The sequence below is a fragment of the Myotis nattereri genome (assembly GCF_964212035.1).
Source record: "Myotis nattereri genome assembly, chromosome: 3".
NCBI lineage: Eukaryota > Metazoa > Chordata > Mammalia > Chiroptera > Vespertilionidae > Myotis > Myotis nattereri.
This window is the reverse complement of record NC_138077.1, coordinates 172,775,508-172,802,010: the sequence shown is the minus strand read 5'-3', so window position 1 is coordinate 172,802,010 and position 26,503 is coordinate 172,775,508. Positions and strand designations below refer to the sequence as shown.

Here is a 26,503-nt window from a genome sequence, read left to right as displayed (position 1 = left end):
GAACCACGGTTCCCACAGGCATGCCCATTCATCAAGGATGCCCCGAAGAGTGTGTTACAATATAAAGAGAGAGAAAATATCCCCCCCCCCCCGCTTTTTTTTTGACTATGGTAGCTTTCAATGACAGCAATGCATAGCTTTCAAACTGTTACTTTTCACATAACATCATAAAATGTTCCCTTTTTCCCCCCTTGCAATATTGGCGACATTAATGTGCATGCTCTCGGATTTTAGAGAAGCTTTTTCTAGCATTTGCCTGGGCTCATTGCTTTTGGCTCCCAGTTTAATTCAGTTCATCTTAATCAGTTGAAGACGTTGTTGAATATCTAATGGACTTCCCCTTTTGCAGAGCCTCAAAAATATGAAGATCTATGACCAATTTCGAAGTGAGTCTAAAAATTGCTGTAAAAACCTTCAGAAGGTCAGAGAATAAAATAACACTTTCTATGCTCTTGATACTCTTTTTTAAAAAAAAGAGCATTGTGATTATGAAAACAGTTTCAAGCACATGCTTTGTCATCTTATGCCATTTGTAACCTCATCTTTTATGCCATTTCCACCTTTCCAGACTCTTCTAGATTATAATTCTAGTAACAAAAGTTTAGACACATGGGGCCTCCCCTTTTACCTACCTATGGTCTGAATTTCAAAACACAGGGACTCTAATCCTGCTCTATCATGTAATGATTGTGAATCTTTGAGCAAATAACTTGGCTTCTGTTCATATTCTTCCTCTGAAAAGTGGGGGTACTTAGTACTTAGGCACTTCATCAGTTTGTGTGAGGAGAAAATGAAGTAATGTAGGCAAAGTGCTAGTCACATGCCTTGCCCATGGAAAGTGCTCCATGAAAGTTAGCTTTAGCTATTCCTGACTCCTCCAGTTCACCTATCTTTGTTTTCTGATCTCCTAACAGACATAAGAGTCTAGCATAGCACCCTCATATAGTCACAGATGCATATTTAAACTTGTCTTTACCAGGAAATTGTCAGCTCCTGTGAGCAAAGGACATATCTTAAAATTATTTTGTATCTCATAGTGTTTTCATTCAGTACTGGGCATATAAGAAGTGCTTAGTAGATTACTGATTGAGAATCTTTTTAAAAATGTTTATCTTTAGTGAAGCATACTTCAAAGAAGGGACTCAAATGCCACACTTTTTTGACTCTTGTTTTCTTTACTAAAACTAAATGTGGGTGATAGCTTACCTATAAAGCAGCGGTTCTCAACCTGTGGGTTGTGACCCCTTTGGGAGTCGAACGACCTTTTCACAGGGGTTGCCTAAGACCATCGGAAAACACATATATAATTACATATTGTTTTTGTGATTAATCACTATGCTTTAATTATGTTCAATTTGTAACAATGAAATTGGGGGTCACCACAACATGAGGAACTGTATTAAAGGGTTTCGGCATTAGGAAGGTTGAGAACCACTGCTCTAAAGGTTGATAAAAATGCCTTTAATCTAATCTTACAGGGTGTGTAAATCACCAACCCAACTTGCTGACTCTATCCTCCCATCTGTCATACTTTACCACAATGGGTAAACTACAGCTCTGAATTATGCTAAATGTCAGCCTTGCTGCCCATTAGTTGATTGCTTTCCATTCTGTGAATATAGGAGTTATGCAGAATTGATTATATCAAAATGATATATTTCAGGTTGTAGAATAATATCTTGTATACCTTAAATGCCTTGAAATCCCTATGAACTTCAGTTTTAGAATTGTATGTGGTTTTTTAAAATCCTGGCTCTCTTTTCCCTCTGTCTCTTTTTTTTCATTTATCCCAATGCTATCTTAGGTTCTTAAACCCTATCTGTTTAGGCAGCTCAGCCAAAATTCTAATGATCATTAATCAGTGAGGGTATTAAGTGCCCCAGTAAAACATCAATCATATTGTATTAGCCATTGGAACTTTACTTTTTATTGGAAAGTATGAATGTTTTCTTTATAAGTATCATTTCCTCACGTCAGGCTGATATATACAGAGGTTATTGATCCAGAACATTCCCACTAATTTCACATGTTGTAACTCAAGAACCAAGAAATTTTTCCCATGTTTAGACTTAACCCACCATGGATTGGGTATTGACTTTCCATGTCCTGCAGGGACAGTTTGAGGTCTGGACCAACCCTAATTAAAATGTGTTTGTGTGTTAGCTATGATGCCTTACTCTTCCCTGTTAGAGGAGTTTCCCCCCCAACTTTAATTCCATTAAATTGATTCTCTTATACAGGTCACTCAAAATGATATTTGTAGAAATAATACACTTTCATTTTATTAACTAGGATTTCCCAAAGTTTTAAGAAGTCTACTTTTAAAAATTATTATTTAGCCTGTAGCTTTATTTAAAAAGAGTGTCAGGGAAAACCCGCCGAAAGATGGATGGTTCATTAATGTATGATCAAATATTTGTCGAGTGGCTGTTGTGAGCCAGGTACTATTGTGGGTTGAGTGGATAACCATGGTAAACTCTATGGCAGCCTGCAGAGTTTTCATTCTAGCTTGTTGCTAGGGTTACAAAGAAAAAGATAATTCTTGAGCTTCAGGTAAAAATTCAGAGTACTTTAGGAAAGGTAAATCATATAAAAAACCCCGACTATATGGTACTATAAATAGTATCAAGACAGAAGGTTGGAGCAGCTACTCTTGCTCTGCATAGTTGACTCATTGACCCTGTATCATTTAATTCCCTAGAATTCCATATGGCAGTGACTCTTCTCCCTGGAAGAAGGGGAAGCCTGGAGTAGGCGGACCTGGGGGTGTGAGGTCAGAAGAAATAACTAAGACGATGGACTGGGTAGTTGTGCCAATCTACTTCCTCCAAGATGAGATTTTCATTATTTCAACTTAGTAATTTTTATCTGTTTTTAGATTTGCATGATTCCCAAAGACTTGGATTTTTCCCCATCTTATTTTTCTAGTAAAGTCTTTCCTTGAAAACTTCTAGGAGTCAACAGGAGTGATTTCCCTGTGTCCTGTCCTGGTTTCTCTCTGTGTTAGCATCTTTCTTGGTCTCTTGCTATAACTGCAAATTCAGGTATTGCTACTTAAATATCTTTTAAGCTTTGACTTTGTGTGATGTTTTCATTTTTCCTTAAATTGCATATTTTTCCTTTTATGCTTCTAATGGGATGACAGACTCATTGAGGTATAAGAGGTCAGTGTTAATACTTTGAATGAAATGGGTACTTTACATGAAAAAAACTGTATGAACAATCTGCATATTTAAGTGCTTGAATTTTCATGAAGATCTTATATTAGAGTATATATGCCTCAGTGCATGACCCTTTAAACAGATTAGAAATAAAAACTATGCATGCCAAAGAGAACCCCCAGTCTGAGAAGCAGCTATGAGATTCCTGACATGTTCTTTTCAGAATTGAAAGGGCAGTGTTTGAAGCATATATGTTCTTTTGTATTTCAGGTTGTTCACAGTGTAGATGTCAACACTGAAGAAGATGATGATGGGGAATTAGCACTATGGTCCCCTGAAGTCAAGATTGTTGAACTAGTAAAAGATCATAAAGGCTTGGGATTCAGCATTTTGGATTATCAGGTATAAGAACCTCTGCAGAGTTTTTTGGAGTGATTAGTTTGTATTAACATTATATAAAGTAGTAATCATTTTAAGGCACCCATTGACTTAGGCAAAACTGAATGATTTTTTTTTAATATATTTTATTGATTTTTTACAGAGAGGAAGGGAGAGAGATAGAGAGTTAGAAACATCGATGAGAGAGAAACATCGATCAGCTGCCTCCTGCACATCTCCTACTGGGGATGTGCCCGCAACCCAGGTACATGCCCTTGACCGGAATCGAACCTGGGACCTTTCAGTCCGCAGGCTGACGCTCTATCCACTGAGCCAAACCGGTTTCGGCGAAAACTGAATGATTTGATGTAGGTAGTTCCTGTCCAAAGATGAGGTGTCATATTTTGCATTGTTAGCTTGACAATTGAGCATTCAGTTTGGTTGCTTTTAGTATATTTAGAGTTGTGCAGCCATCACCACAATCCAATTTTAGAATATTTTCATCATCCCCAAAAGAAACCTTATGCATATTAGTAATTATTCCCAATTCTATTCCTCTCCCTTCCCTTCACATGGAGGTATTTGTAGTTTTGCTTACCTATTAATCTCATTGAGCTTAATTAAGTAGAAATGTGAAATTTCTACTTGGTAAAATTATAATTTACATTTAATAATGGGGCACGTAATATTTATGTATCTATATGTACCCCCAATATGACTAGGGTAAAATGACTGATGCATTTGGGGGAGGATGTGAAGGGTCACAATAAGACACCTAAATGCTTACCAGCTTACTAGTTTATAGTACTTTTACAGCTTCTGATTATTATGGGGAATTAAAACTGCTGGCAAGAGATCTCTTCACTTTTAAGATGCATATTTTAATACATTTGTGCTGCCTAAACACATTGTGGTTTAATAAAGCAAAAAGTCTTCTATCAAAGCACATAAAATGCCAAGAGATATAAAAATCAATTCTTTTGTTTTTAATATAATAAGGCAATCGGGAATAGATTAAAAGGAAAATATTTTAAGCAATATGTAAGACATTAAATTCCATATTTTGGCAGTGTGATTTAAGATTACTGAAATAGATTATATCTCTTTCGTTTTTGCTGCCTTATTTCTGTGCCAGATAACCTTCTTCGTTATTAGAACTTCTCTTTGGAATATTATTGAATTATGAGTTGTTGATTTCAAATAATGCACATTTTGGGAAATATTTTTATAAAAATATTAATACTATAAGATCCTGGAAGTTTATATATTGGTTCATATTAGAGGATATAAAACAAATGGCTGGTCTATACTATTTTCCTCCCCAATGTAGTTCTGTTACCTAGCACATGGTAGGTGATTAACAAATATTTGCAGAATGATTGCATAAAGTTTAGGTTAGCCTAAATTAACTGGGACTAAATGAACACATTCAGTGGGGTTTCTTCTTAACCATTTTGGTAATTGGGATGTAGTTTAGAACAGCAGTCACCAGCCTTTTGGACCTCACAGACCACCTGTGGTCCGCGGACCACTGGTTGGCAATCGTTGGTTTAAAAGATACTTTTCAGATGTGGTCTTAGATATTTAGCTACATTTCCATTATTATTGGAATCTATCTATCTATCTATCTATCTATCTATCTATCTATCCTCTACCTATCTATATTTGTACTCTTGTATAATGCTAGAGGCCTGGTACATGAGTTCATGCACTGGTGGTGTCCCTCGGCCTGGCCTGTGTCCTCTTGCAATCCGGGAACCCTTGGGGGATGTTGGATAGCTGGTTTAGGCCCAATCCCCGCAGGCCCAATCTAGACAGGAGGGAGCCCGATCCCCATAGGCCCAATGCAGACAGGAGGGAGCCTGATCCAGACAGGAGGGAGCCCGATCGTGTGCATTGAGCATCTGTCCCCTGGTGGTCAATGCGCATCATAGCGACCAGCCGACCGGTCATTTGGTCGTTCGGTCGTTTGGTCGCTTAGGCTTTTATATATAGATATCATAATGGTTGTTTTATCCTGTTAAATGACATTATCTGCAAGTTTTATACTTTGAATGTTGCACATTTAAAGCAGATAAGTGCTTCAGACATTTTTTTAAAAACTTCAGTAAAATACGAAAAGAAAAACTTGATGGTTCTTAGTAATTTAATCCCTACTTAACAGAAACATTTCCTTTTTTTTTTTTTAATCCTCACCCAAGGATATTTTTTTATTGATTTTAGAGAGAGTAAGAGAGAGAGTGAGACAATAATGTGAGAGTGCAACATCAATTGGCTGCCTCCTGCACTCCCCCTACCAGGGATCAAGCCCACAATCCTGGCATGTGCCCCAAGCAGCCACACCAGGACTCCACTATAACATTTAGATAACACGTTGAACTGGCAACCTTTTGGTACATGGGACAACACCCAACCAACTGAGCCACACCAGGACTCCACTATAACATTTAGATAACACGTAAACACAATTTAAAATTTGGAGCCTGACAGGTGTAGCTCAGTGGTTGAGCATCAACCCATGAATCAGGAAGTCACTGGTTTGATTTCTGATCAGGGTACATGCCCAGGTTAGCGGGCTTGATCCCCAGTAGGGGGCATGCAAGAGACAGCCAATCGATGATGTTTCTCTCTCATCAATGTTTCTATCTCTCTATCCCTCTCCCTTCCTCTCTCTAAAATCAATGTTAAAAAAATCATTTAAAATAAAATTTGATTTGGGGCAACTTAATTAATTGGTTATACCATCTCTTGTTGTAATTAGGTAATAAATTCTAAAGTGTGAAAATATTTTTTGCAAGACCAGGTGAAGGTTTAGCAAAAGCCATGAAAGGCCATGTTCCTGGTTATTACTGTGTTTGATGCATCCCATCCTATCTAATAATAGACAAACATGGTAATTAACCATACCTCCGCTAGGCTTCCCATTGGCTAATCAGCAGGATATGCAAATTAACTGCCAACAAAGATAGCGGCCGGCAGCCACGCAGCTGAAGCGAACATGAGGCTTGCTTGCTCATGTGATGGAGGAAGCCAAGGTTCTCCACCTACTGCGGCCCAGCTCTGAGCTCCGGAAGCAACAATGTTGCAATTATAGAAGCTAAAGAAACCCCAGATACCTGCTTTCAGCCAGCCGGGCCCTCAGAGCTTAGAGCGCCAGTGATGGCAACAGAGTTTCAATTATAGAAGCTAAAGAAACCCAGATACCTGCTTTCAGCCAGCCACGGCCTCAGAGCTGGCGCCGGCTCTCAGCACCAGTGACAGCTATAGAAGGTAAATAAATCCCAGAATAAAAAAAAAAAAGAAAAAAAAGAGGCTGGGAGCTTCAGTCGCCTGCCAGCCTGAAAACGGCCCTCAGCCCCTCACCCAGACTGGCCAGGCACCCCAGTGGGGACCCCCACCCTGAAGGGGGTGTGACCAGCTGAAAACAGCCATCAGCCCCTCATCCAGGCTGGCCAGGCACCCAAGCAGGACCCCTACCCTGATCCAGGACACCCTTCAGGGCAAACCAGCCGGCCCCCACCCGTGCACCAGGCCTCTATCCTATATAGTAAAAGGGTAATATGCAAACTGACCCTAACAGCAGAAAGACTGGGAATGACTGGTCACTCTGACACACACTGACCACCAGGGGGCAGACGCTCAATGCAGAAGCTGCCCTCTGGTGGTCAGTGCGCTCCCACATGGGGGAGCTCTGCTCAGCAACAAGCCAGGCTGATGGCTGCCAGTAGAACAGTGGTGGTGGGAGCCCCTCCTGCGTCCTCAGCAGTGCTAAGGATGTCTGACTGCAGCTTAGGTCTGCTCCCGCTGGCAAGTGGACATCCCCTGAGGGCTCCCGGGCTGCCAGAGGGATGTCTGACTGCCAGCTTAGGCCCAATTCCCCGGGGAGCAGGCCTAAGCCAGCAAGTGGTCACCCCCGAGGGGTCCCAGACTGCAAGAGGGCACAGGCCGGGCTGAGGGACCCCCTACCCCCGAGTGCACAAATTTTTGTGCCTCTCGTAGTATGAATATATTAGGTAGCTGAGTAGGATCAGTGCAACCCCCCCATCCTCACCCCCACCCTCAGGCTTAGCATATTTAGAATAAGAAGTATGGTAGAAACATCTTGGCCATCGGAGAAAGTGTTAGTAAAGTGGGAGAGCTTCTAGGTTGTAAAGGGCCTGCATTAGCAGTATTGAAGAGGTTGAAAAATTACCTTTGAATATTTACTTAACCACATTTCTTTAGAACTAATAAGGAATTCCTCCAGAGCCTGACAAAATTGTATACAATATCTGTTTCATGGATGCTTATGCAATTTCTTCATCTATAAAATAGGGATAATAGTGTCTAGCTCAAAGGATTGTTGTGGGTTAAATAAATTAATGTGTAAAGAAGTAAAAATGTTACATTATGCAAATATGAGTATGATATTATTAATAATGATCCAATTAAAAATAAAGACAAAATTTTTTTATATTTTTCTCAAATGGAGCCCTATTACACTATATATGTACTCTATCAATGTTCAACTGTTTAGTGAGATTAGGAAAATTAATGTTAGATGTCTTTGTTTAGAGAAGTCTACATTTAATGGTAAAATTGCATTTTAAAATGCAGCCAACTCTTGATAAGCCATATGTAAATTTTCCCATTGTGGATTATTGGCCAGAAATTAAAGTAAATTTACATAAATTGAGCCAAACCTTAGGAAAAGATGAGTGAGCCGATAAAGGATCTTGAGTTGGCCATGGGAATATGAGGTAGCTGTCTGGACAGGTGATTCCATGATTAACTGTTGGTGGAAGTTGTGTAGCCGAGTAGAGAAAAGAAGCATGTCTTATGAAATGAAGGAGCTGAATCTACTAAACATTTCTGTAGTTCGGCCATATGGCCAAAGAGCAAAGTGTGGAAATTCACTTTCATGAAAAGCATTTTAAATAGATTGGAGCAAAAGAAAAGGAGACAGCAACAAGGAAGACAGTACATATGATTCAGGTCGTAAGTCTTCTCATTATATTTTAGGGTAAAGCTCTGTTGGCTATTATTTGAATGAAGCAGAATATTTGTTAATTTCAAATATTCTTCAGCACTACTCCATGTAGTGGCTAGTGAAAATCCTGTCCTGTATATGTACCTTATTTGAAGAGTCATTGATTGGTCACTGTAACATCATGCTGTATAGGATTGTGTCGTGGAAAACAGCAATGTGCACAATTTGTTGAACATATGAGTATTGTGGCCAACTATGTACTCTCTAAGCATCATTAAACACTTCAGAAATTTGGTTATACATTTTTGTAGCATAGTTTCTTGCCAATTTCTAGGTGTGGCTTACATATTGTGCCCTAGTTATTTTTGTCTTAATTCCCTAATATCTATGTGTAATGTCTTTATTTCTTGGAATATTACTAATGCTCATACTAATATTAATCCTAATATACAAATAAAATTAATACAAATTAATTAGTAATAGCTAACATTTATTGAATGTTTACTACTTGCTAGGCACTGTTTTAATTGCTTTATGTATTCCTCCCAAGAACCATAGGAAGTTCATACTATTATCATCCTCATTTTAGAATTGAGGAACTGGAAGCACAGAGAGGTTAAGTAAGCTGTTCAAGTTCACACAGCTAGTATGTGGCAGAACTAGAATTTAACTCAAACAGTTGGCCCCCAGAGTCTATGCTTTTAACCACCACACTCTATTGCTTCGTTTCTTATGCGGGTTACTTCCATGTGCATTTTATTCCCAGGGATCCCTGTAATTAATTTATCACAGCAGATCTTTCTATTTTTCCAGCTTGCAAAAATTTTTATGTCTTCAAGACAAACCACTAGCTAATATTCTTAATCTTATATGAAAGTTTAGTATTAAAAATTAATATAGTGTGTTCATGTGCATTGTGTAAGAACTAATGTTTATTGTTTCAAACAAAAGTAATTACAAATGTAAGAATCCTAAGTTAGTGCAAGTAATTTGTTGTGGGTTAATGTTCAATAATGAAGCAATTACTGTATTCTGAGAATCTATAATTTTTTAAATCTACCAAAAAGCTTGAAATACATTTAGAACTATGTATGTGGATTTTACCTTCAGTTGACCTTATAAATTAAACATGGCAAGTGGATATATTCTGGTGTTTTGATTTATGTTGAACTTTGAATAACCCCTCATGATTATAAATCACTAGACATGTTTGACATTAGCCAATTTTTGAACATTAGCCATGATATTGCCATTCTTAATACTTTTGAATTTTAATGATTTAGAAGGTAAAATTTATTAACCAATAGTTCTCCCTCCCACATCCCATGCCTCATTTTTCTCCCCTTCTGATATGGACAGATTCAGTGTTTGTCAGGACAGATATTTTTGAAAGACTTTGGGTTTACCTCAGATACTGAGAGAGAGAAAAAATAGAGAGCATAATAGCACAGCCATTGAGAGGTGATTCATACGTAAACTGTTAGTAATGCTTTAAAAAGTTGTTTGAAAGACCATGGGCAAATGATGATTCATTGAAAAGAATAGTGAAAGTATTCATCCTGATAGAAATTAAGTGATTAACTTTTCTTAATAGAAGAAATGGGTTATAGAACTCAAATAGTATTTGTCTTGGATATGGTATGCCTTAGTACTTGTGAGAAAAACTATGCAGTTTTGCCTGGCTACCAACTCTACTAGTATTAGATGGGATTCTTTTCACAAAAGACTTAAAAGGTGTAAGAAGGGACTGTATAAATTTCATGTATATATCTTTAAATTGATGTTTTTCTTATGTGCAGCAGAATGAGTTTATGAAAACATTAGAAATGTTTTAAAGATAAGTAATACATATATGTGGCATAAATATTTAAAGGTACATAAAGGTATCCCATGACAAGTGATTCTATCTTTGACCATAATCTCTCATGTATTCCATATAAAACTCCTGATTTTCTTGTTTATTCTCCCAGGATATTTTATACGTACATGGTTGGCTCAGTAATAGTTTTTGGTTGCTAATATTTTTTATATGTAAATGGAATATGTCATAAACATTTTAAGCATGTTGCTTTTTTCCTCAATTATATGTTCTTTCATTTTGGTATTTATAGAACTACCTATTTCTTTTTAAAAAATTTTATTTTATTAAATTTATTGGGGACCTAGTTCTTTTTAATGACTGCATAGTATAATATTGTCAATGTACAATAATTTATTTAACCAATCTCCAGTTGGTGAATATCTTAAATGGGGTTCTAGTGGATATCCTTGTCATACTCTTGTAAAAAGGTGGGAATAGTATCTTGTGACAAATTCCTGGAAATGTAATTGCTTATCAAAAGAGCATCTCTTGCCCAGCCAGTGTGGCTTCGTGATTGAGCATCAACCCATGCACCAACAGGTCACATGTTCGATTCCTGGTCAGAGCACATGCCTGGGTTGCAGGCTCAATCCCCAGTAGGGGGCATGCAGGAGTCAGCCAATTGTTTGATGTTGATATTTCTCTCTCATTGATGTTTTTATCTCTCTCTCAAAAAAAAAAAAAAAAGAAAGAAAGAAAGAAAGAAAGAAATCAATGAGCATCTCTCTCTTTTTAAAAAATTGAATTTAAATTTTTCCATCACCACTTATTCCCCTCTATGCCCTCTTTCACCTTCACCCACCCCTGCATTCACACTGTTGTCCATGTTCATGAGTTCTCTCTCTCTTTTTCTTTTTTGAAAAGAGCATACATCTTTTATTTTTTAAAATATATTTTTATTGATTTCAGAGAGAAAAGAAGAGGGAGGGAGTGATAGAAACATCAATGATGAGAGAGAATCATTGATCAGCTGCCTTCTGCACGTCCCTCTACTGGGGACAGAGTGCGCAACCTGGGCATGTGCCCTGATCGGGAATCAAACCTCCTGGTTCATAGGTCCGTGCTCAACCACTGAGCAACACTGGCCTGGCAAGAGCACATATCTTTTTTTAAAATATATTTTATTGATTTTTTACAGAGAGGATGGGTGAGGGATAGAGAGTTAGAAACATCAATGAGAGAGAAACATTGATCAGCTGCCTTCTGCACACCTCCTACTGGAGATGTGCCTGCAACCAAGGTACATGCCCTTAGCCGGAATCGAACCTGGGACCTTTCAGTCCGCAGGCCGATGCTCTATCCACTGAGCGAAACCGGTTAATGCAAGAGCATATATCTTTTAAATTTTGGTATAGTTTTACCAAATTGCTGAAACATAACTGTGAGATTCACATGTCTTTAGATCATTTAAAATGGATGCCTTCTTATGTAGTCATTTCCTTAATCAGATAATTCTCTTGGAAAATAAAATGCAAGCTGGTGCATGATTCATGAATTTGCTAATGGTTTTCCATGATATGGACAGACTAAAGCATAGCAATATATAACTATCAATTTTGTTTTCATTTTATATTGGCAGTAATTAATTTATTGACCTTTGTAACTAAAAGCACATAAACTACTTGCCCAGAAGTCTATTCATATTTCTTCTACCAGTTTTAATTGTGTTTATCAGAAAATTGAGTTTAAAAGTGGAAGAAAGGAAAGATTTTAATTTTTACTACCAGAGTTGAAAGCTGGAAGAATTTGCATGAATGCTACCATCAGTATGTAATATTCAGTAACTTGCAGAAGCCCAGCCTTTATGTTTGTATTAGCTGATTAGTTTACAGAATTCAGGCTATAGAATTTGATAGATTTAACATAATTTTAACATATAATAGTACAATTGATCCTCGAACAACTTGGGAGTTAGGTACATTGACCCTGCACAGCCGAAAATACATATATAACTTTTGACTCCCCCAAAATGTAACTACTAATAGCCTACTGTTGATCAGAAGCCTTGCTGATAAGATAAATAGTTAATTAACACATATTTCATGTTATATGTCTAACATACTGTATTTTTTAAAAAAATATTTTTTTTATTGATTTCAGAGAAGGGAGAGGAAGGAAGAGATAGAAACATCAATGAGGAGAGAGAATCATCAACTGGCTACCTCGCCTCCTGCACACCCCACATTGGGGATCGAGCCCTCAACCCGGGCATGTGCCTGACCAGGAATTGAACCATGACCTCCTGGTTCATAGGTTGACACTCAACCACTGAGCCACACTGGCCAGCCTATACTGTATTCTTAAAATAAAGTTACCTAGAGAAAAGAAAATGTTATTAAGAAAATTACAAAAAAAGAGAAAATACATTTAAAATATTTCTTGAAAAATATTCCATGAAGAAGTGGACCAACACAGTTCAAACCCGTGTTATTCAAGGGTCAGCGGTATAGTACATATATTAGTATTACTAAAAAGTCAGATAGAAACCTATACTATGTCCAGAATCTAACATATAGAGGATAGTAAAGTATTACAAGTTCCACTTTAATGCTCACGGTTTCTCATAACATGGCCACCAGTATCTTTTTCTTTTTCTTTTTTTAAGGAGTCCAATTCTTCATGTAGCATTAAGATCTTGGTACAAAGCAAAATGTAGTCAGTCTATTAGTAATGGTAGTGTCCATGTTCTTGCAAGTACATAGCTACTGTTGAACAAATCACACAACTGCATTTAAAGGTCACTCTTGCTTAACAGAACTTAGGGGAACTGATAAAGACTACTCTTTGCCCATCCCTTATTCCTGTCCACATTTATTTTTATTAACATCAAAGTACTGTAAGCTCCAGTGCCAACTGGGTCGAAGATTTCTTTTCACGGGGGATTTGCTTTCTTCCCCTCTATGGGAAAGTTCTGTATCCTTTAAATCATTTTAAGCTGTTTCATTTGAAAAATAATTCTTAGTGATGTGTTCATGGAGTGGATTGATTGTGGCTACTGGGGAAATTCTCTCATGGCTTAAAGATCGCTTTTCAAGCCTGCAAAGTAGGTGAATGAAGGGAGCCCGCTCCTGGTGTGTGGAATATGTAGTGTGCTCGGAATGATGGCTGACTTCCCAGAACTTCCCTGCAGCAGGACTAAAGGCATCAGGAGACCAGAAGCCACTTAATAAGAGATCAAAGAGGCTGTGTGTGTATCAGCTTGAAACCCAGATTGCACAGATCAAACGCTTGCCCGAGCGAGGCAGCTGCAGGAGGATGGAGTTAGCAGGAGGCCTCAGAGATCTTAAGTCAGGCCTGATGTTGAACTTTGCGGGAATTTCATGGCTCTTCTGGAATACGAAGCTGCAGAAAATCCCCTGAGTCTAATGGAGGAGAGAGAACGTAGAGGGCAGGCAGCAACTGCTCGTCAGCCGGGTGGTGCTTTCCCATAGGCTAGCTCACCTGTGAACAGTGTCGCTTCACACTAGAAGGCACTGCTGATGAGGAAATACTCAACATGAAATATCCGCTGTGTTCCCTTTAGTGAGTATTTCAGAAATGGCCAAAACTGTACATATTTGTATTCATAAAACAACCATGGGGAGCTGAAGTATAGACGTGGAGATGCTTAGATTTACTGCAACACCTGATAATTGCAGATTTCCTGAGAAATGCTCAAGATATCCCAGGAAATTCATGGCTCTCAGTCTGGCTACGTGTCTGTGTCTCCCATGTAATTAAAAATAGAATAATATATATTTTTTAAAAGAATTGGTCTAATGAAGGAACTCAGCCTCCCGAGGTATTTCATCATTGCTCTTCCCCTACCTCTAGGTGTGGGCATGTTTTGGAAGTTCCCACTTGAGTCTCATGTCCGTGTTAAAAACCATGCTAGTCGATAAAAGTCATCGCCCTTCCTAGAGTATGGTAGGAAGATTGAATTAAACCCACGAGCAGGTTTTAAGTCTGTTTCCCATGGTGTGGTGGTTTGTACTGCTCTGCCCTGCCCCTGCTTGTGGGTGTCAATTGGAGCCGGGCAGTGATTCAGAGAAATGATGCTCTTCCCAGTGAGGTCCAGCAATTGTTGCTGCCCCATTCTGGTACCTAAGGCCTGATTTGGTAATGATTCCTGAAAGGGCATAGATTACCCGATCTTTACCACACCACTCTTAGAGCTCACGGTCCCCTTTCGCCTGCCCCTCTTGTATTTGCGTTTAATCAGCTATTGTAATCACCAGTGTGCTACTGTGAACATATAGTATGGTTATGAGCACTAGCTTGCAAGCCAGAAAGGACTAGGATTTGCATTCTAGCTCTGACACCCTACTTAGGACTTTGAATAGGCTTGTCAGTCTTTCTTATTCTCAGTTTACTAAAACAATAAGTGCTAAAGTGAAAATAATATTTGCCTGAAAAGTTGCGAAGGCTAAATAAAAGATGTACATAAATGCCCATATTTTTTTGTAGGCATAAAATGTGTTACTCTACTGAAAACTGATGGTGAAGATTTTCAAAGGTTGAATCTGAGCACAGACTTGCTATAAATGTTATTAATTCATTCCAAAACAAAAATTGTTTACTTAGTGTGAACTAGTATGTGGGATATAAAGATGAAGAGATACGTTCCCTGTAGTGATCTTTCATTTAACAGATGTATAGTGAGCATATTCTGTGCCAGGCACTATTCCAGATGCAGGGGATATAGCAGTGAGCAAAAATAGCCGAAAGACCACATGTCCTCACAGAGTTTAAATTTCATTGGGAATAGAGAGATAGTGGACAAATGAACATATGTTAAAAGAGAATAAAGAATACAGACATGGGAACAACTCTATGCAATACACTATGGCAGTGGTTTTCAACCTTCCTAATGCCGCAACCCTTTAATACAGTTCCTCATGTTGTGGTGACCCCCAACCATAAAATTACTTTCGTTGCTACTTCATAACTGTAATTTTGCTACTGTTATGAATCGTAATGTAAATATCTGATATGCAGGATGTATTTTCATTGTTACAAATTGAACATAATTAAAGCATAGTGATTAATCACAAAATCAATATGTAATTATATATGTGTTTTCCGATGGTCTCAGGTGACCCCTGTGAAAGGATCATTCGACCCCCAAAGGGGTCGCGGCCCACAGGTTGAGAACCGCTGCACTATGGTGTTAGCAATGGTGGGAGTAAGACTAAGAGACCCTGTGGTGGTTGTCAAGAGACTCATGGGGAATTGAGGCATGCTTTGTGGACAAGCAGGTAGTAGACATTCCAGACACAGGAATGTCCTGGTATTGGTAATTTGATCTCAATTTCATGTTCTTTATTTTCTTTAGTGACCGTGAGCTGTTTAATATCTATCTAAAGCAGGGGTCCTCAGACTTTTTAAACGGGGCTAGTTCACTGTCCCTCAGACCCTTGGAGGGCTGGACTATAGTTTAAAAAAAAAACTATGAACAAATTCCTATGCACACGGCACATATCTTATTTTGAAGTAAAAAAACAAAACGGGAACAAATACAATATTTAAAATGAAGAACAAGTAAAGTTATATACAGTGCTACAAAAACAATATACCAACAATAACTTTGCCCACACAGAGACATACAGACTGCACTGCCCATCAATGCAGTTTGATCAGTGCCCATCAATGCAGTCTGATCAGTGTCCATCAGTGCAGCCTTCCAAGTCCACATCATTTCAACCTCACCAGTGCCCATATTGGTGGAACTCCGCTTTTACCTCAGGCTCACACTGGTGAGCCGGTTCCTCCACCACCTTTCCAGTTCACACTACCCTGTGCGAACCGCACTGCGATCTGTGAACTCGCACAGGAACCTGATCGCATGGGTGAGAAGACCCATGCGATCAGATTCCACTGCAGGAAAAAAGAAGGCACGTATGCCTTTTTTCTTCCAAATCTAATGCAAGTTCAGCCATACAAGCATATGGCTGAACTTGCACTGCTCAGAGATCGCAACAGTGTGAATCGGGGCTTACACAGCACACAACATACAACATCATACACAACTGAATAGCAATCAAAATATAAATGCACTTACTGTCAATTAAATTGGGGTTCCTACACCTTGGCTGTCTGCAGAGCCGGATTAAGTTCCCATAGGGCCCTAGGCAGATTACCAGTTTAGGGCCCCCATGCGATAACACTGAGCACTGACCATTTGTGTTATCACTGTGATGCAACCCCCCTAGAAACCATCCCCAACCAACTAACCAACTTCAAAAAAAAAGCTCTCCTAACTTCAAAAAAAAGGCTCTCCTAACTTCAAGAAAAAAAAGGCCCTACTAACTGCAAAATAAAAAATAGACCTCCTAACTTCAAAAAAAAAAAATAAATCCTAACTTGTTCTTACCTCGGTCCTCAGGCAGCAGCAGGCTCTACACAGGCAAGCTCCTGACTCGTCCGATCACACCCGAGACTGAGAGGAGGAGTCGAGAGACAGAGAGAAGGAGGGGAGTCGGAGAGTGCGGTGCACATTCCACACATGCTCACTGTGGGCCGGGAGGAGTCGGCTGCTAAGCAACAGGCAGTGGCGGCAAAAACACCCGACACCTGGCAGGCCGTAGTTTGAGGACACCTGATCTAAAGTTTTAAGTGTTACTCCATTTAATGAAAAATCCTTTGAGAAACGTTGTGTTCTAATATTTCTAATATTTTATATGGAAAACATGACTACCAATTCCCATGGTATTAATAGCCAGTTATTATGTACTGTTTACTCTGTGTCAGGCATTGTTGAAAGCCTGGGGTGGGGTATTGATTTAATCATTTCTGCAATCCCATGAGGTAGGTCCTATAGTCATCCTCATTTTACGGATGAAGAAACTGATGACAAGAGGTTAAAGAATTTGCTCAGAATCACCCAATTAGTCACTAGTGGAGCTGGGCTCCTAGTCAAGAAGTGGGAAAGTACAGTCTTTAGACCAGAAACAACACTGGTCCTTCATAATTATGGCTCAAGTGAAAGGTGATAAAATTTTTCATTTGTCTTTCCAGAGAGACATACTTATTTCAGGTCCAAAAGATTAATTCAGAGTATCCCTGAATCCTTACAGCCCCATGCCTTTACTCCTCTCCCCCGGACAAAGCTCTTTAGAGACCTGCTGGCTTTTTCATTGGTCAAGAGTAGGAACTGGGTGTGTTCTACCTTGGATTTCACAGCAGGAACTCCTTGGCCTTTTTCCTGCTCAGTTTCAAGATGTCCAGGTTTTATTCCACATGTTGTGTGTTACATAGCAAGAGTATTGGTTGCCTTTTCAAGGATTAAAAAAATATTGCCGACTCTTTTCTGAGGAATGAAGGGCATCCCGTGTCCTTCGTGTGGCACTGGTTATCAGAGAGCCTCTCAGCCTAGAGGGGGCTCCCGTCTGTGTCTGCTTTCAGGGGGGAGGAGGACTGAGGGCCCCAGGCTGCTCTGAGGCGCTGTTCCGGTGTAGAGGTCTGCATGGCTGAAGTACAGGGCCAACGCTTTGTTTTCATGTCTTAAACATGTAAGTGTAACATCATGAATGGTTTGGCAATTGGTAGCACTGCTGGCCTACATCACACGTGCTCAGGTAAATTTAGAAGGCAGTAAGTGAGATTGTAAGTGTCAACTCCGCAAACCCATTTATCCTACTAACTTCTTTTCCATCATCATCTTCCCAGTAATAATAATAATAATAGCAACAGCACTTATGAAGTGATTTCTATGAGCTTGCTAAGGTCTTCACATGCCCTCTCTCATGTAATGCTTTCAGTAGCTCTATGAAATCTGTACTGTTGTTATTTCCACTTAGAAAGGAGAACCCCAAGTCTTAGAAATTAAACGACCTGAACAATGTCACTGAACTGGTATTTGAAAGCTCATAGGTTGAGAATGATTTCTTTAGAATATTAAAATGAATTCCAAAACTACTATTTAAAAAGCTTTTAAAAGTTTTATGTGTCTGTGCTTCCTCTGCATCATAATAACTTTCAACTTGATGTTTGGTATTTTTTTCTGGAAGATTTTGAGATATTTCTTTTTTCTAAAATACGTTTGTTAGTGATTTTTAGAGAGAGATAGAGAGATAGAAACATTGATTATAGATAAATATCTCAATCAGCTGCCTCCTGCACACCCCCTATTAGGGATTGAGTCTGCAATCCGAGCATGTGCCCTGACCGGGAATCAAACTGGTAACCTCTTGGTTCATGGTTTGTTGCTCAACCATTGAGCCACACCAGCCTGGCTGGGATATTTCTTATTTATAAATTCATTTTCTACTTTAAAATGTTTTTGTAAAATATACATAACAAAAGTTATCACAACCATTTTTAAGTGTATAGTTTCATAGTGTTAAGTATTATTCAAATTTCAACTAATGTAATTTTAATAGAGGGTGTGACTTTGCACTTTTATACTACTGTTTGCCTGGTGGAACCCCAGCCATTTCAGCTAGATAATGGGATTTTTAGATAAAAGACAGTTGTGTGATTTGTTTTTGTTTTCCTTACAACTAATGAAAGTCCTGGGCCAGGGGTGAATGGTAAATGTGTAAACAATTACAGCATAACATACATTTTTCAAGAGATGAAATATCCAAGGAACATATGTAATATCCAATAAGAATATCTAGTAGGATACAATAAGGGGATAAGAGAAAGCAACAGTCTTTAAAAAGTCTTTAAGATAGGACTCCCACTTGAACCATTTTGAATACTATGGTGCTTAAAGTAGATTTTTAAAGTACTAATCTATCCTAATATATAAAAAGCCAGGGGCCATCACAACCAAAACAGTCGAATGGATGACCGAAAAGCAGGCTGCGTGGGGCAACAAGGCTGGCAGAGAGGTTAGTGAGGGACAACCAAACAACTGAACAGCAGGCTGTGTGGGGTGATGAGGCCAGCATGGGGGTTAGTGAGGGATGACCAAATGACTGAACAGCAGACTGTGTGGGTGACCAGGCCGGCAGGGGGGGGCAGTTGGGAATGACCAGGCTGGTGGCGGGCGGGGGTTGGAGTTAGGGATGACCAGGCTGGCAGTGGGGGCAGTAAGGGAAAACCAGGCCAGCACTGGGGACAGTTGGGGGCGACCAGGCCAGCAGGGGGAGCAGTTGGGGGTGACCAGGCTGGCAGCGGGGGGCAGTTAGGGGCGATCAGGTCGGCAGGCAGAGGTGGTTAGGGGTGAACAGGCTGGCTGGCAAGGGGGGCAGTTAAGGGGAACCAGGCAGGCAAGCAGGTGTCAGCGGTCCCGGTTTGTGAGAGGGATCCTGGATTGGAGAGGGTGCAGGCTGGGCTGAGGGGGGACCCCCCCCCATGCATGAATTTCATCCACCGGGCCTCTAGTCTATAATAATAAAAGCATAATATGCTCCTTAGACCGGACATCCTTCCAGACCAAGCCGAGGCTATGAGGGAAGTCCAGGTCCCAGGTGCCTGCCAGTGGCCGGAGGGAAGCCCGGGGCCTGGGTGCCAGAGGGAAGCCGGTGTGGGCAGCCGGGGGAAGGAAGGCCTATTCTTGTATGAATTTCGTGCATCGGGCCTTTAGTACAGAGTAAAATTACCTGCAAGCTTATGTATTTTTTTCTGCTTTAGAATATATTTTGATCTTTTTGCAGTCTTCTCTGTCCTCTTCTCTTCCACTGAATTTTTAATTGCCTTACTTATTGTGCTTACTGTGCTGCTTAGGGACTATTTAGCTGTATGTGTGATGAGTGGAAAAATCTATTCTTAATGCCTAATAGTATTTAGGAAGTAATAAGACACAAGGAGCCAGGAACCATATCAGTTTAATCTATCTTGAGTGCACTGAATGTATTTTGTGGGTACTTACTTTGAACATGATGATGTGGTTCTTGGTATGATTAGTATAATACTTGGCTATATTATAAAATAGTTAAAAATGGGGTTAGATTCTGATGAGATAGCTTTCTCATAATTCATTAGAATCATTTAGTTATTGCCTTGTGTTCACTATAAATACATTTATTTCTCTTTCCTAAGGGTAAGTGCTTAGCTTGTTGGTCAAATCAGAAGAAGCTCTTTTAGTATAATTAATTACGTGCCACTTTCTTAAACCAAGACTATGCTTGAGATTTTAATTCAGCTAATAGTCCCTGACATGTCTTTTCTTGCTATCTAAAAATGGCAAAGGGAAAAAAAGGTTGTTTTAAGACTCACATAAGAAAAGGGCAGTGTCCTATATATTTTGTTGTATCTTCTGTTTTGATGGTGGAATACCCAGAAAGTTAGAATTTGTGTGTCAGTGGCCTTTTTCTAATTTCTTAAAAGATATCACTAACAAAAACATATCATACTTGTGCCCATAGTGTATCTCTTTTTCATTGCTGATGCTGTGTTTTGAATTGGCTTTCATTATCCCCTGCTTGTTACAGAGTTTTGTGAATGTTTTGGTAGAAATTAATGACAAATTTGACTCACGATACTCTGTCAAATTTAGTTAGAAGAGTTCAGAGTTGGTAGAATGGATTATAAATGTCATGTATCCAACTTTCCCATTTTACAATTAAGGAAACAGACTCAGAGAAATGAAGAACTTATAAAACTATACACAGCCAGGCTGGCCCCAAGCTGGGGCTCAAAACTTGTCCCTCACTTCTAATCCATACCCATTTTGCCACTGGTGGATTGACTATCTGTCGTCTTGACTCTCCTGTGTATATTTTTTCCTTTAAAGAAAATCTTTGGATTCCTGTTTCCTGCCTGACATTGCTACCAATGGAAATTTTAATTTATGCCAGATGTATAGCAGAGCATCTGAAAATCACTGTCTTTTCCTTAAGACGTTTTTCTCTCTCTCTCTCCCTCTCTCTCCCTCTCTCTCCCTCTCTCTCCCTCTCTCTCCCTCTCTCTCCCTCTCTCTCTCTCTCTCTCTCTCTCTCTCTCTCTCTCTCTCTCTCTCTCTCTCTCTCTCTGTAAAGGAACCCTTCCTTTGCCTTTCTTTATACCCACTTCCTTTTGTTGCCTCCCTCCAGGATGGGATAGTTAGCTATTTCCCATTTAAACTTAGTGGCTTTTTTTTTTTTTTTCTGCATTCTCCCTTTTAGTAAATTCCTCAAGATCTGATTTTGAAAATTTACTTCACTGTTAATTTATTTAGATTTTAACTCAATGCTTTTTAGTTCAAATAATAGTGGCCACATTTAAGAGAATACTCTTTATGAATAAAATATTTGGTTACTTGCTGCTTTCATAGTTTTCTCTTAGTTGACAATTATTGAGTTTGGACAATTCTCATAAAATACTACAGAGCTAGCTACCTTATGTTATTCAGAAATTAATATGTATAGATCCTATAAAATTATCTTTCAAACATACTTCCCCATAAGAATAAATATTTGTGGAATGAAGCTTAGTAGCCTAATTCCGTAATAGTGTACACCACAGCACTGAATTCATTGGTTAGGAGATCTGTTCATTTGTAGAGCACTTTGTATTTCATCGTTGTTCAAAGTTGTTTTTCTAGTCATTCCCTGGAGTCATTTCACTTTGGTGAAGGTCTCCTGTAGTACAGGAGAGCATGTATTTTGGCTGTGGTGAGCTATATATACAACAGCACAGAACTTCAATCACACAGCATTAAGACCATATAAATTAACCTTGTTTCCTCTCATGAGTGCACTATAGGCCAATTTTATATGTGACTTAGTTGACAATGAGTGTCAAAGTTATCAAAGGTAAGGTAATTTATACACAAATTTCTATCTGAGATAAACGATGGCCTATCTCCTTACCTTCCTGCTGTGATCTTTAACTTCCTATTACATTACTTAATGTTTTCGAAAGTTTGGGTGTTGGATACAGAATAGATTTTAAAAGAAGAAAAACAAAGTTGTTATTTATTTTGAATCCATATGGTTAAGTCATTGTTACACTGTGGTTTTTGTTTTTCTTCACTGGAGTAGTACTCCAATGCCTATAACTGTTGACTGTCAGAGCAGTCCGTGGTGTCTGTCTCATGTGCCTCTTGTTTTCAAAAATGCCTTACTTATAATGCACTGGCCACTTTATCAAATGTGACCGCTTTTCTTCCTGTTCATTTCGTCTGGGTCTTTATGTAACATTCCCTGCTGCGTTCCTTGCACCGAGCTTGCCATGCTTGTTTGTCTGTATTTGCAGTTTTCGTATTGGAGCAGCTTTATAGCTAGAGCTCTCTGCCTCTCACAGAGCTCACATTTCAACGGAACCACCTCCCCATCCCAGGTGACGCCCCTGCACTCTGCTTGAGTTTATGTGAACTCTGGTCTCTTTGATCTGTGGGAATGTCCACAAATATTCATATAATACATTTTACAGATGCTTCAGAAACTTTGAATCCCATCCATTTGAGCATAATGAGTGTCATATGTTTGTATCTGTTCATGTAAAGGTGTTCTTAGCTCACCAAATGAATGGATTCTTGAGAAAGTAAACGTAAATGAAAACTCTGGCAAACAAAGTTTACCTGTCCGTGCAGCTTGCTGCACATTAAGGAGCTCAGTTTTATATGCTTGGGCAATGGAATAAGTTTATCTTCTGGCAATTTGCCTTCTTTCTACATTCATTCATTCACTTAGCAAATTCTTACCTTAAGATAGAGGAGCACATCCCTTAATGGCTAAGAGCATAAACTCTGGAACTTCACTGAGTGGTTTAAATTCTGGTTCTGCCATTTATCAACTGTGTGCTTTGGTTGAGTTATTTAATTTTCCTCTCCCCTAATTTTCTCATCTGGAAAGTAGGGATAAATAAGGGCACCTACCTCATGTGGGTGTGAGGATTAAATAGGTTCAAATAAGTAAGATGCTTAGAACATGCCTGGCCTGGCAAGGGCTGAGGAAGTATACCCAGTTGACGTTGCTGTTATTGTTGTAATTCATATATGATGGTACGCCTTTGGCGAGTTTATCATCCACTGAGGAAGGAGAAACCGAATAGATTCGGTCATTTGATACTTCAACTGCTATTCAGTGCCTTCTATGTGGCAGGCACTGTAGTAGGCCCTGGAAATAAAATAGCAAATAAGCAAACCTATTCTTGCTCTCATGAAGCTTATTTTTAGTAGGGAAGATGGTTAAAATAATTTCAGTAAAATGTCAAAAATTTTATCATAGGGAAAATGTAAGGTGCTGTGAATACATCTAGCAGGAGGACCTAACTTACTCCAGGGGATCAGGGGCAGTAAGGAAAATGTATGATGACAAATGCTATGCTGGTAGGTCTTTCTTAAGTTTAGAGACAGTGTGTGGGGTGAATGGGAGTGGGCAGTGATATATGTGGGAACAGCGAAAGGAGGCCAGACTGCTCTCCAGATCTGAAGTAATTTCTCTGCCAAAAAGTTGGGACCTTGTCCTGAAGGCTGTATCACTAAAGTGTTTGAAGCAGAGGAGGAATTATGGTCACATTTTTATTTTTAAAGTCATTCTTTTATCTCCCTAGAAAATAGGCTGATGGAGGCAAGATTGGAGACAGGTAGACTTATTGGGAGGCTGTAGCAGTTGCACAGGCTAGAAATAATGAGAAACTGAATCAAGGTAGTGGCAGTGGAAATGGGGAGACAGGATCAGACGGAGGAGAGAGATCAAAGTGACTTGCCTTAGTCAGCAGCTCGGTGGAGGGGTGAGGGGGAGTACGTGAATACGTGGGTCTATGGTAATACCACTCAGGGAGGATGGGAGGAGAGGAGTCAGTTTGTCAGCTTGGGTCTCCCCCAACATCGACACATCCTGTATCTCAGCGGTCCTCAAACTACAGCCCACGGGCCACATGCGGCCCGCCGAAAACATTTGTTTTTTTACTTCAAAATAAGATATGTGCAGTGTGCATAGGAATTTGTTCATAGTTTTTTTTTTAAACTATAGTCCGGCCCTCCAAGGGTCTGAGGGACAGTGAACTGGCCCCCTGTTTAAAAAGTGTGAGGACCCCTGCTGTATCTATATATATAAAAGCCTAATATGCAAAGTGTCCCCTCAGGAGTTTGACCGGGAGTTCGATCGCTCGCTATGATGTGCGCTGACCACCATGCAGTGGCACCGAACAAAGGAAGACCCCAGCCGGCAGCTGGTAGCTGCTAGGGACCCTACCTGTGCATGAATTTCATGCACTGGGCCTCTAGTTTATAATAAATATCAAACATTAGCATTACTTTAAGAGACATCAAAGATCCTTATATCCATTGTTCTTCAGACAGGTTTGGTGATGTTATTCACTTGTGAGGCAGCAGTTAGGTGGGTTCTCTTGGGAATTTACAGCTAGTAGTGAGTTGAATTCAGGTGAGATCTACTTTCTTATATAGTATTCTGATGAAAGTTGGCTGCTCTAAATTGATTATAGACATGTGATAATATTTTTTTTAAAAGAGCTGTAGGGAACAACTTTCATCAGTGGTTGAGTTGAAACAATCAGATGGAATATCGTTAGAATCCTATCTAATAAAAGAGAAACATGGTAATTAGCGTACGACTGCTACCCTTCCCATTGGCAAATCAGGGCGATATGCAAATTAACTACCAGCCAAGATGGCGGCTGGCAGCCAGGCAGCTTGAAACTAACATGAGGCTTGCTTGCTTCAGTGACGGAGGAAACCAACGTTCCCCGCCTGCTGCTGCAGGCCTCTGAGCTGCAACTCTAAGCAAATAAGTAACAAATACAGAAGCTAAACAATACCCCAGAAACCTGCTTTAGTCAGTCAGGCTTCAGCCAGAAGGATCGCAACATTGTAAGCAAAGGCCAGAAACCTACTTTCAGCAGTGGAGGCCTAAGAGCTGGAGCCAAGCCTCAAAGCTAAAGCTGGCCCAGAAAAAAAAAAAAAAAGAAGAAGAAAAAAAAGAGCGGTTGGGAGCTTCAGTCACCCCCAGCCTGAAAACAGCCCTCAGCCCCTCACCCAGGCTGGCCAGGCACCCCAGTGGGGACCCCCACCCTGAAGGATATGTGACCAGCTGCAAACAGCCATCATCCCCTCACCCAGGCTGGCCAGGCACCCCAGTGGGGACCCCCACCCTGATCCAGGACACTCTTCAGGGCAAACCAGCCGGCACCCACCCGTGAACCAGGCCTCTACCCTATATAGTAAAAGGGTAATATGCCTCCCAGCACTGGGATCAGCGGAGCCGCGAGGCCTCCTGGCACCGGGATCAGCGTGACAAGGGCCAGCGCCCAAACCCCCTGATCGCCCTGCGACTCTGTGTGTGACAGGGTGCAGCGCCCCAACCCCCTGATGGGCCCTGCTCTGTGCATGACAGGGGGCTGTGCCCCAACCCCCTGATTGGCCCTGCTCTGTGCGTGACAGGGTACGGAGCTCCAACACCCCTGATGGGCCCTGCTCTGTTCATGACAGGGGGCAGCACCCCAAACCCCTGATTGGCCCTGCTCTGTGCGTGACAGGGGGCGGCGCCCCAACTCCCCAGTTGGCCCTGCTCTGAGCCCAACCAGGGGGTGCACCTAGGGATTGGGCCTGCCCTCTGCCACCGGGAGCAGGCTTAAGCCAGCAGGTCGTTATCTCCCGAGGGGTCCCAGACTGCGAGAGGGCACAGGCTGGGCTGAGACACACCCCCCCCCCCCCCCAGTGCACATATTTTTGTGCACCGGGCCTCTAGTCTGTATATATAATGACATAAGGCTTTTGAATAAAGAGGGGGAAATATCCTTCCGAAGAGCATGGCTTGCATAGTAAAAGATGTGTCTTGTGTTTTGTGATTGGTCTTTAGTGCCCTCTACTGGCTACTTAGTCTAAAACATCTTGATTCTTGAATACAGTGTTCCTTGCAGTGTTATTTACCAAAACGAGAAAACCTAAGAGATTTTAGACTTGTGTAAAGGAGATAAAAACTGATGGGGACTTAAAAATCTGCCTGGGGTCAAAGAGTTGGATAGAGGTTTTGAGAAATATCCTTATAACATTTTGTTGGATATAACATGGGTATGATATTATGGACTATATTTTCAGAAAATAGACTTTTCTGGTGAGAAGCAGCCTGAATCTGGCTGTGTGTTTTTTTCTTGCCTTTTTAGCATTTTTTTAAATGCAGCAAAGCCTCGGGAACAGTAGCCACCCCAGCAGGCAGTGGCAGCTGCTTTTCCCATAGGGTGGCTGCTACATGTGATGACCATGACAGGAAATGGCTGTGACTCAGTAAAGCCACTTCCTTCAGCTGTGTGGGAAATCACACA

At 40.3% G+C, this 26,503-nt stretch overlaps 1 protein-coding gene across 1 annotated transcript in view; it reads left to right on the top strand.

Annotated features, from left to right (window-relative positions):
• PATJ (PATJ crumbs cell polarity complex component) overlaps positions 1-26,503 on the top strand; it is a 304,927-nt gene that overhangs the window by 77,080 nt on the left and 201,344 nt on the right. The window contains exon 17 of the mRNA XM_081087464.1: positions 3,432-3,563. Coding sequence (XP_080943590.1) covers positions 3,432-3,563 — 132 coding nt within the window. The remainder of the gene's footprint in view (positions 1-3,431; positions 3,564-26,503) is intronic.